The following is a 17,014-nucleotide window of genomic DNA, read 5'->3' as shown; positions in this document are numbered from 1 at the left end:
AGGAGTAATTTTAATGTGATCACAATATAAGAAGTTAAGAGGATGACCTCATTAAAATATAAATAACTGACAATTGAGGAAAGATTAAAAATCTGAATGTTCAATTCCTTGTAGAATTCTATGAAGACCTTGAAAAGCTCTGACCACTCTTTACAAATCATCTGGAAACACTACAGTTTACCTACACTACAAACTGTTCAAAGCTTGCATCACTGGCTTTATCTTTTGTCTAATATCCATAAAATGTATGATAAATGAATAATAATAAAAATAAATAAACAGGCTGTCGTAATGTGTCCCGTGGTGGTCAAGGGAAGATGTTACTGTAGATAGGCTCAGAACCCAGATTTCATCCAAAGAGGACATTTATAAAATGCCAGCGTAGAAGTAGAGATGTACATATTCGCAGTAAGTGTTGTCTCATGCTCACATTTGTGAAAAGTGGGCACATCTTATAGGCGTAATGGTTTTTATTCTGTACAAACTGTATATTCTATGGCCCTACACCAACCCTACATCTAACCCTAACTCTCACAGGAAACTTTGTGCATTTTTACTTTCTCAAAGAAACTCATTCTGTATGATTTATAAGCGTTTTGAAAAATTGGGACATGGGTTATGTCCTCATAAGTCACCCTCTCCTTGTAATACCTGTGTCATACCCATATCATTATACAGAGTTGTGTCCTGAAGTGTCACAAAAACAAGAGTGCGCGCGCACACACACACACACAAACACCTTTTCCACCAAAGGTTGACTGACTTACAGTATTACATAAAAAAGACATAAAAAGACAGGCTTATTACATAAAAAATTAAAATAAAATAAAAAACCTTCCCAACTGCAGGGGCATCAATACCAGATATCTTTAAAGCATACACACAAGATAATTTAACCATTTAGTCCATTAAACTTCAGAAATACATAAAATAAAAACATAAATGCAATTCTTCAACATAAGTAAAATGTAAATAACAACATAAGACATATTCTATCTGCGTCACCAAGGGATAAGTCCCTTCCCTATTAGTAGAAATGGTTTAACCCAACACAAGAAAAAGGAAAGCTGTAGTCCCGCCTCCTCCTTTGAGGAGTCACAGGACCAGGATATGGTGAGTATGCAGCATGCCAGGTAACTGTTTGCGATGTGGTGATAAATACAGACTTAAAATAATAAATAACACATAACTACAACTTGAGTCTGTGTGGTTAATGGGAAAAATATATCCTAGGGAAACTAAGGTAGACATAACACGATGCGATGACCACTGATATGTGCATCTATCTGCAATCAACACAAACCACATGCTGTCTTAAACTATATTATAAATAAACTTTAAAGGATAATGAACCATATCAAACTTAGTTGTATCTTAACCCTAATAAACTGCAATTGAAATAAAAAACTACAACTGACACCAGAAATACAAAAACATTTCTAGCAAATGTAAAGAGACATCACGGAAGTGATGACGTCATCCTAGCTCCTGTCATCACACAAGCAAACAACGGGAATATACGGTGTAAATCTCCTTGTCACAGTACAATGCATTGTTGCTTGGAAATATTTTGAGGTATTTTTTATCAGATTTATCAGAATGTGCTAAATCGAGCCATATTCATTAGGTTTAATAAACAGCCTTGACCTTCAGTGCGAGCATGGGACCTTGTTCCACGAGGACAGTGTTAATGTTAATTACTGGAGATGAGTTTGTCATACATTGTACAAAGGAGCTGATGAAATGTCAGCATATAGCCCGGTGGAACATGAACAATCAGTTTATGTCTTGTACTGGGGTCTCTGAGCAGTCACACACAAAAGTTGTGTTCCAATCACTATAAATATTTTTAACCTGATTTGAAGTCACAAATTTATTTATTCAAATGTGAAAAAATATAAAACAACTGTGCACTGAATATACTGTAATTATTATTTTTTTTTACACCCATACTCAAAAGCATGAAGGTAAATAAGTAAATGTTGCTGAACAGGAAGTAAAAATCATTGCAATATTATCAAATTAAGAGGTGCAAAAAATGTGTATTCTCCTTGAATCATGTGTACTTGTGTACATTTTATCTAACAAAGCCGTTACAGTTTTTTACAGATGCTAGAACACATTTCTCAATACTTAGGTCACTTTTGAAAAACTTATTCACACAGTTCTCCTAACCAATGTTCAGCTTGGCAAAGCAGTTCATTTCATAATCAAAATGCACTACAACTACCAAAACACTTTCTTCAGGTCTCAAATCAACTCGTTCTTCCAGAACACTAGCAAAGGTCGACAGCCGACAAACACACTTTGTCACCCACAAAACAATGACCTTAAAAACACTAACGACATGTAACATTATACAATGTTTTCTTGTGTAAAACAAAGCTCTGTTTACAGTTTTTCTCAATTGCTTTGGCACATTTTTCGAAACAGTCTTAACATTCTCTAAACTGTGAGTGCAAATGTCACAACTGTTTGCAGGAGCTTCAAAACTTTATAGCATGTCTGCAAAATGTAGTAACTCACCCAAAACATTGAATTCATGCTTCAAAACCTAGTTATTGTGTCAATAATTTGGCCAAGGCCACCAAAATCTAAAGTATTTTTGTCATTGTGTGACCCACACTGGTCAAACTGTTTAGTTGTTTTTTCACCACAACAGTCAACCATGAAAATTAAGGGTCTAAAATATTTGGGAGTTTTTTTGGGGGATGAGTCTTTTCATTTAAAAAATTGGGAAGGGATGATTGAGAAAATAAAGTGTAGACTGGATAAATGGAAGTTAATTAAGAAAATATTGTCCTATAGGGGTCGAACCCTTATTATTAATAACCTTGTTGCTTCATCTCTTTGGCATCGACTGACTTGTGTTGAGCCACCGATGTTGATAGACTTCTTCTGGGATAAGATGCACTGGGTGATTCATAGCATCTTGTACTTACCAAAGAAAGAAGGTGGTCAAGGACTTGTGCATCTACAAAGTAGGACAGCAACATTTCATCTACAATTTATACAACGTTGGAGTTGGAGTTGGAGACCAGTGGCAAGGGCTATTTTAAAAACTGGTGCAGGTCTAAATCTGGACAAATCCTTTTTTTAATCGGACCCAAAAACTTTAAATGTGGAGGAATTTCCAGTTTTTTATTGGAATCTTTTTAAAGTATGGAGTCTTTTTAAACTCCAAAGGAGAAGCAATCCCACATCGTTGTATTGGCTTTTGGAAGAGCCATTGCTTTATGGTGCAAGACTGGACATTACTAATGCATCAATGTCACTGGCAAAAGTCTTTGTAAAGGCAAAAGTGCTGACTCTTCGTCTATTAATGAGTCTGGCAGGACCAGATTTTATGAAAGTGGATGCGGTGGCAACACAATTGGGGTTTAATTGATTTTAAATGACTTTAAATAAGAAAATTGGAGATTTGCAGTGGAGGATTTTACATTGTATTATTGCTGTAAATGCTTTTATATCTGTGTTGAATCCTGATGTAAGCCATGAATGCCCATTTTGCTCACAAAGGGAGACTGTGTTTCATGTTTTTATGAATTGTCATAGCATAGTCTTTTGATGAAGAAGTTTCAATGCAAACTTTTATCCTTGGTGTTACAGTTTTTCTCAGTCACTTTGGTGCATTTTTCAAAACAGAAATGAAATTTTCAAAACTACTTGTACAACCTCCACATCATCTAGTCATTAATACACATCATAAAACCAGTTTCTCATTCTTTTGAACAAGTTGCGATTGCTATTGTACATTCATGCAATTGATTACGCACATTTATCTGCGGTTTCCTACATTATCAGTTGCTAATATCATGTTGCTCAAAATGTATTATACAGTTTTCTGTGCAATAGTCTTAACCCTCAAAACATCTAGTCTTTAGTTCATAGTATTAGTCATTAAATGCAAAATGGTTAATCTAGTTGTCATAAACTGCCAAGCACACTTTTTATTTGTATTTTTACACACTATTATTAGATGTTTTGTCAATTTGGCATGAATTGTGCAAGTGAATCTTTACTAATGAAGAGAATGTAGATGATAAACCAATGATAAACCATTTCTCTGAAATAGCTCAAAGGTTCATCTCATGAATCTTCAGTAGGAAAGCTTATACTGTATAGACAAAGGACAACACAAGAGTTACAAATTCTGAAAATGGAATTATTTTCATCTTTGTTCCCATATTTCCTTTTCTATATCACAATGGCATTGTAAAAGTATTTTTTATTTTTTTTATTTTTTTGGTCAGACCACTAGTAAAAGTGTAACTGGGAATTCTATCCAGTCTCTTTCAATCAACATCCCACAAACAGTAATGTGTAAATGTGTAGTTTTGAAATGGATATATGGCATACATAAGCATATGGCATACTGTTCAATACAGTAGTTTACATCAGAACATCCCTCCACTGTTAAATTGACAACATGACTAAGCAATTTGACTGTCTTATCCGTAAACTATGACACAAGGACTTGTCATTCTGATGGCACTGACATGTTCATTGACACAGATATTTATTTTTGAGAGATGAACTAAGGATTTTGAGCAAGAGACTGGCTTTTGCAGGCCATCCATTGTGTTTTGATATTTGTACGAGTTGTTTTGAGAAATGCACTTACTGTTTTGCAAATCTCAAGAATGATTAGAGAAATGTACCAAAGCGACTGAGAAAAACTGTAAATATACAAAGAGATGACAGAGAGAGTGTCAGTTGTTAAATTTTGTTTTGGGCAAAAGCAAAATGGCAATATACATGAGTCGGAAAGATAAAATTGAACAAAATCAGGAATTTAATCTAGTTTCTATGTTTGGTGCTATGGTAAAGTCAAGAATTTTGATTGATTTTAGGTTTTATAAAGTTACTTCATGTATTGCGATGTTTGAGGATGTTTGGTGTTATGGAGAGACTTTGCGCTCTGTTGTAGATGACAATCTTTATTTTACTCAGTTTATCTAATTTATTTAAAATAGTTTGTTTTTAATGCTTTAAAACACTTAAATTGTAATAAAAGTGTTTTCAAATTCTCTCTCTCTCTCTCTCTCTCTCTCTCTCTCACACACACACACACACCCACACCCACACACTACTATCTTTAAAAAGTTATTAGCTGTGTGAAGAATAAGCAATATTGGCAAATTAACTACTAGTAGCCTACCTTATGAAAAATATACTAGTAGCTAAAAAATAAATAAATAAATAAATAAATTGTAAGCTGTAAAATATTGGTCAAAATGTTTGTCAGCCAAGAATTCACGAATAAACGATTTATTTGTTTGGGTGAATCGACACTAAACACTAGATGGTGTCGTTGTAGAGCGATTTTACAAAAGCTCAATCATGGAATCAAATTTCCCAGTCTGGTGCTTCTCCAAAAGTTTACCTATAAGATCTAGCATGGTGTCCTCATTTGAGATTTGATTTACATCTGTATCAAAAGGTTTTGAAATTAAGCTTGGCCGAAAATAAAAGGCTCAAGTAGGACATTTTTATTTTAGGAAAAGGACTCTCAGCCTCATCTCATTAAGATTGAATCAGTTGAACTTAGATCTTTCTGACCTTAAGTCAGAAATGCAGTTATTTATATGCAGTTTCATAATTATGTATAAAGCACTGTCAAATGTACTGTACTATGTTTGTCAACACATTAAAATGAGTCTAATTCCTTAATTATTAATAAATGTAACAATTTAAAATGTGCTTTAAAACTTTTAATTTGATATTACAAAGTGCACTTAAAAAAAAGGGTGTTAATAAAAAGTCATGAAAAGTGCACTTAACTGGCCTTTTATTTCAGTAATAAGTACATTTTAAAAATAGTACACTTTTTATTACAAATTAAGCGTACATTCAGTACAATTAAGTGCACTTATTTTTCACAAGGGTGATTAACTAATAGATTAAAATAATTGTCCATTTTAATATGACAAAAACTAATGGTTTTTAAATTAGGGGACTTTTTTGTTATTTGTTCTTTTTTATTCATATTATTATTCTATCACTTGAAGTAATATTAAAGATAAATGGCATTAAAAAAATCATTCTTATTTTAAATGACAAATTTAGAGGGGTAGGCCCAGTTATTACTTAGTTATTATTTTTTTGTTTTTCACGATTTTAAAATAGTGTAGTTTCAACATGGAGCTGATGCAACACTAACAAAGCCCAGATCTGCCTGTCCTCATCCATGCCATCAGATTAAATTCAAAGGAAGAGGAAAGTTGTTTCAGAGGAAGAGCCAGTTACTACATTTTGATTAAAGATTACGGAGACAAACATTTTTCTTTGGAATGACATATACCAATGACACACAATATGACCAGTAAAGTGCATTAAGAAAGTAAATAGGGTCAATTTTGATATCATGTTGACTTTAAAGTTACACTCTTAACCTGTCCTGAACTCCTATAAATCAAGGGTGTTAACGTATAATTGTGTTGGGAGTTACAACGGGTCCTAGTCTATGGGATTGACTCCCATTTTTCATGGTCATGCACGGTTGTTGGCAACAGCTAGACTGTGACTGGGCAGATGATGGCGGAAGGAAGTGAGAAGACAGGAAGTGAGATGAGATTTAAAGAAGAAGTTGGGAGAGATAGGAGTGTTTGGAATATAATGCGATCAAGAAAACAGAGAAAGTAACATCTAATATAGATGAAACGGGTAGTGAACAAAGAATGACAATAGCAAGTAAACAACAAGAAGAAGAATATAAAGTGATCATGAAACTATCTCATGGAGGGGTTGTCATTCGGTGTGTGAAATCCGATTCAATTAACATAGTCGCTAAACAAATTGGCATTTGTTTGTTTCACTTTGACCAGGTCTGGGATCTTAGGACTGAGAGATCCTCTGGCTGAGAAAAAGCTACACCACATCATTGCTGGATATTAGCCACAAACTGTTTCCAGACACGAGAGAAGAAGATCACGATGGGGAGATGAAACCAGTTTAGATGTGATGATGGGAATCATTATTTTCTGAAACAGTATCACATGTCTTATATGTATCACATGATCTGTATCACAGTTGACTGAATGGGATTGTGTGACTTTTAAGGACATTTCATCACTCATCTGTGTGAACTGATTTATATATGAGGTTAATGTATTTTGATGATAATTATTTTCATTGAATCTTATTTGTCTTGATGCTACTTTATCAACTTTATAGTCTATGCTTCAATAAAATGAAAATGGTGAATATTGAGTTCTGAAGATTTTTGGTAAATACATAATTTTACTAGGTAGGCTCATATGTGTTTATTTTAGACTTGGAAAAACTTTTTAATAACATCTGGGACATCAGTACACCACAAAGTAATTTTTTATATATTAGTAGCAAATATGCACATTTTTTTGTGAAATAAAGGGAGTTACGAGATTAATTATTCTGCATTACAAGATGGTGCCATGGGCTTTATTGTTACAAACACTTGAGGGATAACTGAGAATGTAGCAGGAATGTTCAACGTACCAAGAGCATGCACGTTACTGATGTCCAGCACCTGAGGAGCAAGATACAGGGGTGAGGAGGACATTTTTACACTGATTTTTGCTAATTAGTTTTATATATATATATATATATATATATATATATATATATATATATATATATATATATATATATATATATATAAATTAATATTCTTAGCACTGTCCTACATTGTCCTTGATTACTGCTTTACAGTGGGGAATAGATAAAGGCAAGTTGTTACAGGTTTCAACCATTATATTTCTTGCCATTTACTTCAAAAATCAAAGAAATAATCTATTATTTTCATTATTAAATCATTTCTTTCTAATTTTTCAATGTTTCATCAGCCTCACAATGTCCTGTCAAAAGGTATAATAGCAATGATGTAAGAATTAGAAAACAGAGGACTGTGAAAACTGTCAGATATAAATGAGACTCAGCTCAGTTTGTTGTCCATGATGAGGAGAATACATATATGTAGGTTATATGTAGCACCCCCCGGAAGAGCCCAAAACTGGCTGTAAATCAGAGTCCAATTAACGAATCAAAGAGAAAATGGGCAGGATTATTACTTATGCTATGCTGATAAAATAATGTTGAGCTCAGTTTTCAGAAATAAATGGAAATTTCATTTCATCCTGCCTCTCAAATATATCACAGATGTTTGCACAATGAACATATTTAGATATCCAGTTTTCCTTAAAATAAATAATTTATTTCGTTTCATTAATAAAAAGTTTTAAACTAAATTACCCACAAGCCTCCGTCGTTCTGTCTATGGAAAGGCAACACTAGGGGGCTGTTTTTTGTAGTTCATTGAAGTTATGCTTAGGGTTAGGATTAGGATCTCGCTAAAGATGTAATTTTTCTCAAGATAGCAACACTTCATTGTTGACTTAATATATTACTAATGTGATGATAGCAGCAAAACATACTTTTTAAAATGATGCGCTGTTTAATATGGGTTAAAAGATAGTCCAACCACAGACTGTCCTGAAAATTCATAGCCAATGACATCAAAGCTGAGCAGCAGCGTCACACTTCCTTATCCATGTATGACCGATGTCTTTCGTTTTTCAGCTGAAGGGATAGATTCGGTTAACAATAGATTAAGCTTGCTACTTATTAGATTCTGTTTTATTAACGTCAACACCTTCCTCCGTTGTTCAGCTTGACAAAAATTGGGCAATATTGATGTGCACATGCCCAGCAGTCGCAGTTGTATCCAACAGATAGATTCCTCTCATTAAATATAAGACACATTTTTAAGATTTTTTTTTTTGACCAAAGACAAATATATTTACTAATCAAATGATGTGCTTCTAAAATTTACATTGTATATTACATTGTGTTTTAAAGTTAAAATTGTTCACATTTGTGTTTCTGTGATTTACCATTCTCTACCATTTGAACTCTAGGAATAAAAACAGAAATTATAAATGAATGAATGAATGAATGAATGAACAAATAAATACATAAAGCATAATAAACATGCATATTTTTGTAAGGATCTTCCATTATTTATTGATATGTCAAACTCATTTAAAGACAACATGCCCAATTTACTACACTGCATCCTCTGTCACCACCAAGCTCGTTTTTGCCACCATAAAGAATAAAAAGGCAGTTATGTTGTAAACATTAACTATTTTCAGTATGCAAATGAAAATGCTTTTATTAAAAAACAAAACAGTAAATACAGTATGTCTTTCAGAGAACACTGGAAAAAGATAAATTTTCTTAAAAATTAAATTGACCAAAATGTTATACAACACAATGTAAATGTTTCAAACTCACAAAAAAACACCATGAAGACATGCATGTCAAGTGTACAATATCATCTATAAAACTCTATCAGCACAGCATCAAATAAACAATGATTGTCTTAACAATGAAAGACAGATAAAGTGTTCAGGAAAATAAACACCTGCTAGCTTTGACAATAACATCATGAATTCACTTCATGACTGGAGCTAGGGGATGACTGTGTATGAATATCTCCTTTACTAAAACTCTTAATTAAAGTCTAAAAAGTCTACTGTATGAAGCTTGAAAAAGAGAACAAAATGCTTTATCAATACGAAAAATACTATTTTTAACTATTTTTTTCATCACTGGTTCTGTAATGTATTCATTATGAGCTTATAATTAAAACAAAGTTACATCCTCTGCAAAAATCAAACCACTGCAAAGTCTAATCTCTGATCCAGGGACCATTTCTGTGTGTGCGGGGGATAAAGAGTTAACGAAGTGAGTCCTTGTGCATGATGGAGAACTAAAGCGTAACCACCAAACAATCCTGTAAGACAGAAAAGAAGGAAATATTACATTACATTCAACTTATACATTACACTGTGTTTTGTTTAGACCGTAAAAGCAGCCTCTGTAAAGATGCTGTATAATTAAATGTTAAATGCACCCTATATAGAAAACAAGTAATTAATAGCAAGCTATAGTCATATGAATTCTTTTGATAGTGTCAGATGAGACCGTCCTGGGGCTTTTACAATATCATACAAGTGTTAAACTGGATAATTAAGACTGTGATGTGCGACTGTTTTTAGGGATCATTTTTAAGACTTTGACCCTGTCCAGATACCCAAACTTGCAGTCTTGGCCTCTTGAGAGTGTGTGTACGTGACAGTGTGTGAACGAGACTGTCCCTGGTCTTAATAATGCCAAAGCACATTGGGAAACACAGTCATCAGGTCATGAAAAGTTCGACACACTTGTGGTCATCATGCTCACTTGAACACTAGGGCAAATACAGGAAAGATGTCAAATAAGTAATCAAGTGGTCAAGTGCAAAGATGGCAAGTGTGACAAGACAAACTATCACAGACTTACTGCTGCATATATCTGCCTCCGCAGCTTTCTTTCTTCTCCATTTCTTAAGGAATCCCTCTCCAGAAACGCCACTGGGCTTCCTTTACGTCTTTTCAGCTATAAACAAAAATAAAAATAATAAAAAAGGGGAGAGAAAATAAAATTGAATTATATACAGAATGTTAATAATGATCTGTGAGCATAATATTTAGATATAAACTGATATGAATGAACTGCAAGATGAAAAAATATATTTTTTTTAATCATTTATTTATTTTAATTTTTATTAAATTTTTTTGGATTTACATTAAAAGGTATTAAAAGCATGGTACATAACATATGATTACTGTGATATCTGTCATATAAAAGCACATACAAACACTAACATTTCAGTGATACAAACATAGCTGGTTTGGTGATTATTGTATTGTTGTATTGATTATTAATATACCATAGTAAAACTACAGTTATAGTTACTAATGTCCCGTTTACTGTGTTTTAACTTCACATTTCATTTATTACTATTGTAAGTGTCGTGATTACCATGATTTTACTACAAATACAACTTACATCATTGATCCTGAAATTAATAATAATATAAAACGGATCGAAGGTCTATGACACGTCACCTGACAGACAGAGTTTAATCACACTAATTAGCAGCTGTGTTCATTTATTTAAACGCAATGAAACTCAAAGACAGCCGCGGATGACCGATATAATACAGCGATTAAACATATGGCGCTAATCTGATTAATAAAGAAGACAGAATACATTTTATAAAAGGCATTAAAAGAGCGTATTTACGACTACTCACCCAAACTGTAGAACTGATAGCAAGTATCGCGATGTGTGCTGAATGAGACTTCTTGAACGTGATTTCATAGCGATAAACATCTCATGTCCTCGTGTCGAATTCTGACTCCAAAAGTTTCCCACTGAAAGCAATGAAGGTCGTAGTGCTTCGATATTTGATGCCGAGAGGCATATTTGGCGTCATGAAAGTGACGCTAGGGGCGCTCGACCATGCTTCGGTTTCTGATGCCTTTGGAGTGAGAATGGGTTGGTTCACCAAACCCATCTTGAGTGTTTGCTGCTAAAAAGCTCATTTTTTAGTTTCATCTGACCATAAAAGCCAGTCCCATTTAAAATTCCAACCATGGCTGGTAACTGAATATGCTTTAGTTTGTTTTTTGATGAGCTAGGATAATTTTTCTTGTAAACCTCCCAAACAACATGTGTTGATGTAGGTTCTGTTTGACAATTTTTTTTAAAGGTTTTCTGAACCAGAAACTCAACTATTTTCTGCAATTCTCCAGCTGTGACCCTTGGAGAGTCTTTAGCCACTCAAACTCTCCTTCTCACTGCACATTTGGACGATATAGGCACACGTCCTCTTCCAGGCAGTTTTGTAACGTTTTCTGTTGGTGGGAAATTCTTAATTATTGCTCTGATGTTGTAAATGGGAATTTTCACTGCTCTAGCTCTTGTCTTAAAGCCACTTCAACGATTTGTGAAGCCTCAATATCTTTTGCTGCACATCAGAAATATATTCTTTGGTTTTTCTCAGTGTGATGGATGATTAAGGGACATTTGGGTTTTGTTTTCCCTCCTCTTTATATTTCTGTGAAACAGAAAGCAATGGCTGGATAATTTAATGTTTGTAATCATGCTGGAGTGCTCAAAATTGTGAATATGAATAGGAATATACTTCAGAGACATTTTACTCATAAGAATTTCTAGGGGTGCCGATAATTGTGTCCAACGAGTATTTGAGAAAATAATGATTTCATTATGATATTTGCCTTCCGTTTTAAATTCTTATTATCCAATGAAAGGACACAATTTTGTGAACAAAAAATCAAAAGGATTAACAATGCACATGAATTTTCACAGCCTTATTTGATCATATTTGCCAAGGGTGCCAATATTTGTGGGCATGACTGTAGATCTAGAGGACATCAAATGACATAATATTCATTGGATTCATTCAAGACATTCATAATCAGCAATGAAAAACTCAACAAACTATTTATTATAAATTACGAATGCTGTCTGATAATGGTTCAGTTTACACAGAACAAATGTCAGTGTCCTGAGGGACATTTCATACTTGATATCAAAGACCGAAAGAGAGCTAGAAATAGGCAAAGACGGAGAGCAATAAACAAATAATCTAAAAATACAGTATGGATTATGTGATTTAGGCTTAAAGAGGATTACCAGAAAACTACAAATCAATTTTTAACAGCAGAAGCACACAAGCATGTCCATGCTTGTGTATTTCACCTGCATCTTCCTGTTTAGAAATGTGAGCAATGTACCGCTGCGAAGAAGCGGGCAGATGCAGTCAAACTCACTGTCTCTCTTCCTTTTTGACCTTCTGTCTAAAGAGAGCTATTGCCATGCTGTCCTTCAACTTGACATGGGTTTTTAACTCTCCCTTTTTCACCTATCCCATCTCCTCTAACTCACTCTCTCCTGGATTCTGCTGAAGCGTTAACCAACAGGGCTGCAGGTTCAAATCTTTTCAAGCAGAACACAGCAAGCCATGCAAAGGAGTTCCCATGGGCCTATTCTTGGCACATATTGTCGTTAGCTGTAAAAACACTTGCATGTATTAGAAGACCACAGGCCATGAGAAGACACACTACAGCTTTTGTTGTAGACCAGACCAGTCTCTTGCACTAGGGATGCACACTACCGAGTGTGCACTTAAACATGGTTATGGTTCATGTGCACATCTGAAGAATGGAAAAACTGGGATATGTGTAGTATGATGACAATTCTGCAAGGCCAAAACGGATGTTGTGCAACATGCAAATACTTTCATTTGTAATAAAAGAAAACAATGAAATAAATACAATTTTAGGGGGAAATTTGGTCCACATGTAAAGAAGATTTTTTTTTTCTTTCACTCAATTTTTTTATTTATTTTTAATTTATTTTTTGGATCTTATCAGCAATCAGCATCTCTGAAAGCTCATTACAGCATGCAGGAGCCGGCGCCAGAGATCAACACTGCACACCAAAACTGTATCTACACCAGATGGATGGCAAAACAACTCTTCTTTAGTCTGTGTTGCTTAACAGTCTTACGATTTCAATAAAATAAACAGGTCAAGTGTGAGACAGGAATAACATGCTGATGTCTGTTTAGATTCTGTTGAAGGGACCTCACACTGATTCATACAATCAAAACAAACCAGACAAAACATACAGTGGAGAGTAAACCAGACCGAAGGTTAAGCAAAGACAACAAACCATGCTCTGCTCGCAGAACACTGGACAAATATACCACAAATAATGCCAGGGAAACTGCGCCGGAGTTTCCATTGCTTTCTGAGAATAATCCTGTTCTCTGAATTTGTAAAAATGACAAATAATCTACACGCACATACATTTAAACATTTTCATACAAGGTTATTATTATTGACTACAATTTTTAAAGTTTAAACTGATGTATTGTAATATTTTAAACCAAACAAAAAAAAAAAGAAAAGAAAAAAAATGAAATTACAAAACCATACAAGAAAATTACTAAAACTGTAACTATAATTCTAATGAAAACTTATTTTTGGATTCTTTAAGGTCAAATGAACAGCATTTGGTTTAAATATATTTTGTATTTGTTTTTTTGCAAGAATATAATACAATAGTATATTTTCATTTTTTTCTTCAAAAAACTAGAATATATGATGAGTTGTTTTTTAAGTAAATCATTATCAGTAAATTACTGTGATGTATTGCAACCCTATAAAGCTGAATCATATTTGGTACATTACGTCTCTAAATTACCCACATGGTCAAAACTGCTGCAAACCTGTTGTACACAATCTACTACACGTCTCCTGTCGTCTGATTGAGAGTTGATACTTCTTTAGCAAGTAAAAGCCTTTTAGAATAACTGTAATGTCCATCATCAGGTTACGATTCACTTGTCTTCTTGCTGTGAAATGTTTAATGATTTTATAAAGTAAAAATGAGAATAACTCAATAATAGTAATATTTCAAGATGAAATATACTTTTTTTTTCAGTAGACAGGCGAAGCACACTTGACGTGCCATTCCTGCATCCATGCCCGTGCTTGATCTCTGATGGACACCTATGCCAGGGAGAAGACAAAAGTATTCCGGCACAGAGATTAAAAAAAAAAGCAATTCTAAGATGAGAACGGTACATCACTTTTAGGTAGCCTACGTTTATATCCTGTGAAACTTTTGGGGATTTTTATACCATTAAGTTCATAACGTGTATTAATTTGGGTGATAATATACCGAACCACAACATTTAAACTGCCATAAAATCCATTATATAATAACAATGAATGTTGAATCTCTTTACTTATTATTCTCTTCTCGTTATTATTTTAATTTTTATTATTTTAATATTATTTTATTTTATTATTTTAACGGTAGAGAATTACTAAGAAACGATCTTGTATTTTATTTCTGATTTAAACTAGGATAGTATAATAATGTAACAGAAATGTCTCGAAAGAATGACTGCAGGTTAAAGCAATATTTTATTAAATCCAGCAAATTTACAGAAATATTGTCCTCTAACATCTCTAACATGACATCAAAAACTAGGAAACAAAGCACAAAGCCTATCAATTACTATTATTAAATGGGAAAATACTACAAGAGTGGCGAAACTGCAGTAAACAAAGTCAAACAGAAAGAGCAAACTAAATCATTGAGACATATAAAATGGTTCTTGTTTCAAAATGTAACCCTATAAAAAAAGTTTGCAGTTTATATCTTACAATGGTGTGACGATTGCAGGAGCACCTTTAAACACTAGTCAGATGCTCTGACAGAAAGGCTGCTTGTGAGGCTGTAATGTCTGGCGTACATGACTGTTTACATGTGAAATGCATATGCATTTGTGTACATTTTTTCCACTTCATTGCAGCTTCATCTGATAGACAAGTGTGTGTCCCCCTTCTAGGAAAAAACTTTCCTGAAAGGCCTCTATAAACAGAGTAAAAACAATATCCAATTTTAGTTTTGGGTCATATGATTACAGCAGGTTTGAAGTTCACTTGACATTTGATATAGAGCAAACTGACCTTACTTGCATAGCACCGATTCGTTGTTTGTCAATACAGACCAAAAACTTATATGCATAATAAAGAAGTAATTTAAACAAAAATTATAAACAAAAATTATGCACTTCAGAAGAAAAAATGACCAGAGACATTATGAGTACTAAAATAAATCTTATCAAGGTAAAGTGTAAAACTCTACAGGTAGTTAACTGAAAGCACTTAAGACGAAAAACTCATAACTTTGCCTCGGCTTCGGAGAATTCACTGAAGAAGGTGCTGCCACTGGAGCGTGGCAGTCCCGGCAATGCCTCCTCGCTCCTGAAGCTGCTCTGGCTGCTCCCTTCTTCAGGCAATGTGGGGGTCTTCTGGAATGTTCCAGGCATTCCTGGCTCCATAGACCCCAGGAAGCAGGGGCATCGAGTCCGAAGCCCTTTGAAAAGGAAGTTCATTTTTAGAAAGGGCAACCAGGGACAGCCAAGAAGGTTCTTGAAGGCAATACGAAACTCTGGGCTTCGACAGTAGATGATTGGGTTGAGGCCGGAGTTGATGTAGCCTAACCAGTTTAATAAACGAAAAATGTCCCTGTTCAGCACATCTCGATAGAAGACATTGATGATGTTCGCCACAAAGAAAGGCAGCCAGCAGAGTGTGAAGACACCCATGATAATTAGTGTCTTGAGGGCTTCATGCTCCTTGACGATGGTTATTCTCAATGGTAGCCTTCGGGAACTTTCCCGCCTTGCCGACGTTCCTCCGACATCTTTGCACATCGAAGGTAAGTTGCTGTAGTCCGTGGACTGTACCTGATTTTCTATGCACTCGTTTTGGAACCTCAAACGGTTTTTGTCGATTAGCTGTACCTGTCGTGTGGCAATGAGAAAGACGCGTGCATAGACAAAAATCATGATGAGTAGAGGGATGTAGAATGAAACCACTGATGAAAGTATAACAAATGGCACATTTGCTATAAAGTCACAACAATTGGGGTCCTTGTTACATTCTTTCAAGTTTGTATCATTGCCAAAATCCAAACGCCAGTACTGATTCATAATGGGGACGAAGGAGATCAGAGATGAGACCAGCCACACGACACAAGCAATAATTCGAGCCCTACACTTATTCAGGAGCACTTTGTGTTGGGTCATTCTACGGAAATGTCCATTTTTCTGTCCCTAGCCTTTACAGAAATATTACACTTGAAAAACACTTTAGGTTTACAATTTTTTTTATATTTTAAAATGAAACAATATGTTATTTGAACAATTACACTTTCTTGAGCCATCAATGTGGCAATATTTGATTTTTATTAATTAATTAGAATTCCAAGCACCACAGAAGTGCTCGTCCCCACAGTCATGTACAGAGGGAAAATGCTTTATTTTGAGGTCAAAAACAGTGTTTTCTTTCATTTGAAATACAACCATGTGTCCATAACTATCAAATATATGATGTAAATTACATTAAAAAACAAAATGCTAAATAAATATTATAAAATATATAAAGAAAGTAGTGGTCCCCTGGAGTTGTGTCACTGGTGTTACCGTTTAACAAAAAAGCTCTTATTTTGAAATAACAATCACGCTGATGACATCACTCGACTTCCTTCTTCCAATTTTCTGGAGATCTATGAAGAGAAGCCCATGGTAAGTCCACTG

At 34.3% G+C, this 17,014-nt stretch overlaps 1 protein-coding gene across 1 annotated transcript in view; it reads right to left on the bottom strand.

Moving 5' to 3' along the window:
• Positions 1 to 14,818: 14,818 nt before the first annotated feature.
• LOC128018364 (beta-1 adrenergic receptor-like) overlaps positions 14,819 to 17,014 on the bottom strand; it is a 5,565-nt gene continuing 3,369 nt past the window's right edge. Inside the window, exon 2 of the mRNA XM_052603839.1 lies at positions 14,819 to 16,505. Coding sequence (XP_052459799.1) covers positions 15,593 to 16,505 — 913 coding nt within the window. The 3' untranslated portion in view covers positions 14,819 to 15,592. The remainder of the gene's footprint in view (positions 16,506 to 17,014) is intronic.

Source organism: Carassius gibelio, chromosome A8 (assembly GCF_023724105.1).
Source record: "Carassius gibelio isolate Cgi1373 ecotype wild population from Czech Republic chromosome A8, carGib1.2-hapl.c, whole genome shotgun sequence".
Taxonomy (NCBI): Eukaryota; Metazoa; Chordata; class Actinopteri; order Cypriniformes; family Cyprinidae; genus Carassius; species Carassius gibelio.
This window is presented reverse-complemented; position numbering and strand designations above follow the sequence as displayed.